The sequence below is a fragment of the Bison bison genome, unplaced genomic scaffold (genome assembly GCF_000754665.1).
Source record: "Bison bison bison isolate TAMUID 2011002044 unplaced genomic scaffold, Bison_UMD1.0 scf7180017864458, whole genome shotgun sequence".
In the NCBI taxonomy this organism is placed as follows: domain Eukaryota; kingdom Metazoa; phylum Chordata; class Mammalia; order Artiodactyla; family Bovidae; genus Bison; species Bison bison.
Genome location: NW_011495020.1, coordinates 4,741,625 through 4,743,285, shown reverse-complemented (window position 1 = coordinate 4,743,285; position 1,661 = coordinate 4,741,625). Strand labels below are relative to the sequence as shown.

General features: G+C 51.7%; 1 protein-coding gene across 1 annotated transcript in view; it reads left to right on the top strand.

Annotated features, from left to right (window-relative positions):
- Window positions 1-123: 123 nt before the first annotated feature.
- Window positions 124-1,661, top strand: part of THEGL (theg spermatid protein-like) — a 41,695-nt gene continuing 40,157 nt past the window's right edge. Inside the window, exon 1 of the mRNA XM_010859648.1 lies at window positions 124-601. Coding sequence (XP_010857950.1) covers window positions 124-601 — 478 coding nt within the window. The remainder of the gene's footprint in view (window positions 602-1,661) is intronic.

Sequence of the window (1,661 nt, the reverse complement as noted above, 5' to 3'; positions counted from 1 at the left end):
GGGGCGTTAGCCGCAAGCGGGTTTGGCTCGCTGGGGCTGGGCGCGGGCCGCCCGCATCCTCTTCCATCTTCTGGAAGGTGACTGGCGTCCGGCAGTCAACCAGCGGGAGCGTCTGGGCCCCCAATGGAGAGCCAAGAGTTTTCTGGTCCTTCTGGGCTGTCCGATGGGCACCACACGGCAGAAACATCCGCTCGCTCCGAAGCCCTCCAGAAGCCCCTTGTCAGGATATTCGACATGAACAAGCAGCTAGAGGAGTCTGAGGAGGCGGGGTTTTCCGAGGAGGCCGACGATCAAGACCAGCGAGGCGAGTCCGAGGAGTATGCAGAGTCAGAAGAGATCCCCAATCACCCCAAGGCCTATGAGCTCTACCAATCCTATGAGTCCCACAAGCCTCTCAAACCCCATGCACCCTACGAGCCCCATGCGCCCCGTGAGGTCCGCAAGCCCCGCGAGCCCCGAAAGCCCCGGGGGCCCCCTGTTCCCCGCGAGCCCCACAAGTCTCAAGAAATCGAGTTGCTTCCTAGAGCCGGCGTAATGGTCTCCCCATCTCTGCTGATGAGACTCCCGCCACGGATTCCGCCGTCTTCCCTGAGCGGTAGGTGTTGGGGTCTCTCCGGGGCACTAAGCAACCCAACCCCATCTAGACCTGGGGGCTCTAATGGGAAGGTTTGTCTGCAAGGGCCCATTTTGATTTAAAGGAAGGTGATACTTACGTCATTTACCTACTGCTTTTCAGTGCCCTGTCTTTGGACCTAAAGAAGCCCTGGTAGGAAATCAAGAGTCTTGTTAATGAAACCATCTCCTTTCTGCCCTCTCTCCACCTGGTGACTTCCTAGCAAAGAGTACATTCACTAAGTGTTTACTATATGCTCAGTCTTCACCAGGTTCACAAGATAACAGGGCTGATGGGATTTTGGGGTATAAACATCCAGCTCACTTACCGCCTCTCATTGATGACTTTACCCAGAACAATTCCTTATCCATGCTGGGCTTCCAGTCTCTTGGCTGACCATGTTTTATCTCATGTTCTCCTTGACTTTTCTTTATCAGTCTTGATTCTATGGTCTGTCATTTCAGTTGCTTACTCACAACATCTTCCACCACCCCACTGGCTCTCTGGCCATTCACTGTACTTCTAGGAAAACCTCAATTTTGGTTAAGCCCAACCAACCACCCTCTGCCTACACCTGAGCAGCTGACTCTTCCTGTACAAAATCACATAGCCCTACTGACTGCTTTTATTTCAGTTTCATGACCACAGATCTCAGCTGGTCACTTGGCACTGCCTAGCAAGCCCATTTTATTCACCTAGAAAATTAGTTCCCCTCCTTGGAAGAAAAGTTATGACCAACCTAGATAGCATATTCAAAAGCAGAGACATTACTTTGCCAACAAAGGTCCGTCTAGTCAAGGCTATGGTTTTTCCTGTGGTCATGTATGGATGTGAGAGTTGGACTGTGAAGAAGGCTGAGCGCCAAAGAATTGATGCTTTTGAACTGTGGTGTTGGAGAAGACTCTTGAGAGTCCCTTGGACTGCAAGGAGATCCAACCAGTCCATCCTAAAGGAGATCAGCCCTGGGATTTCTTTGGAAGGACTGATGCTAAAGCTGAAACTCCAGTACTTTGGCCACCTCATGCGAAGAGTTGACTCACTGGAAAAG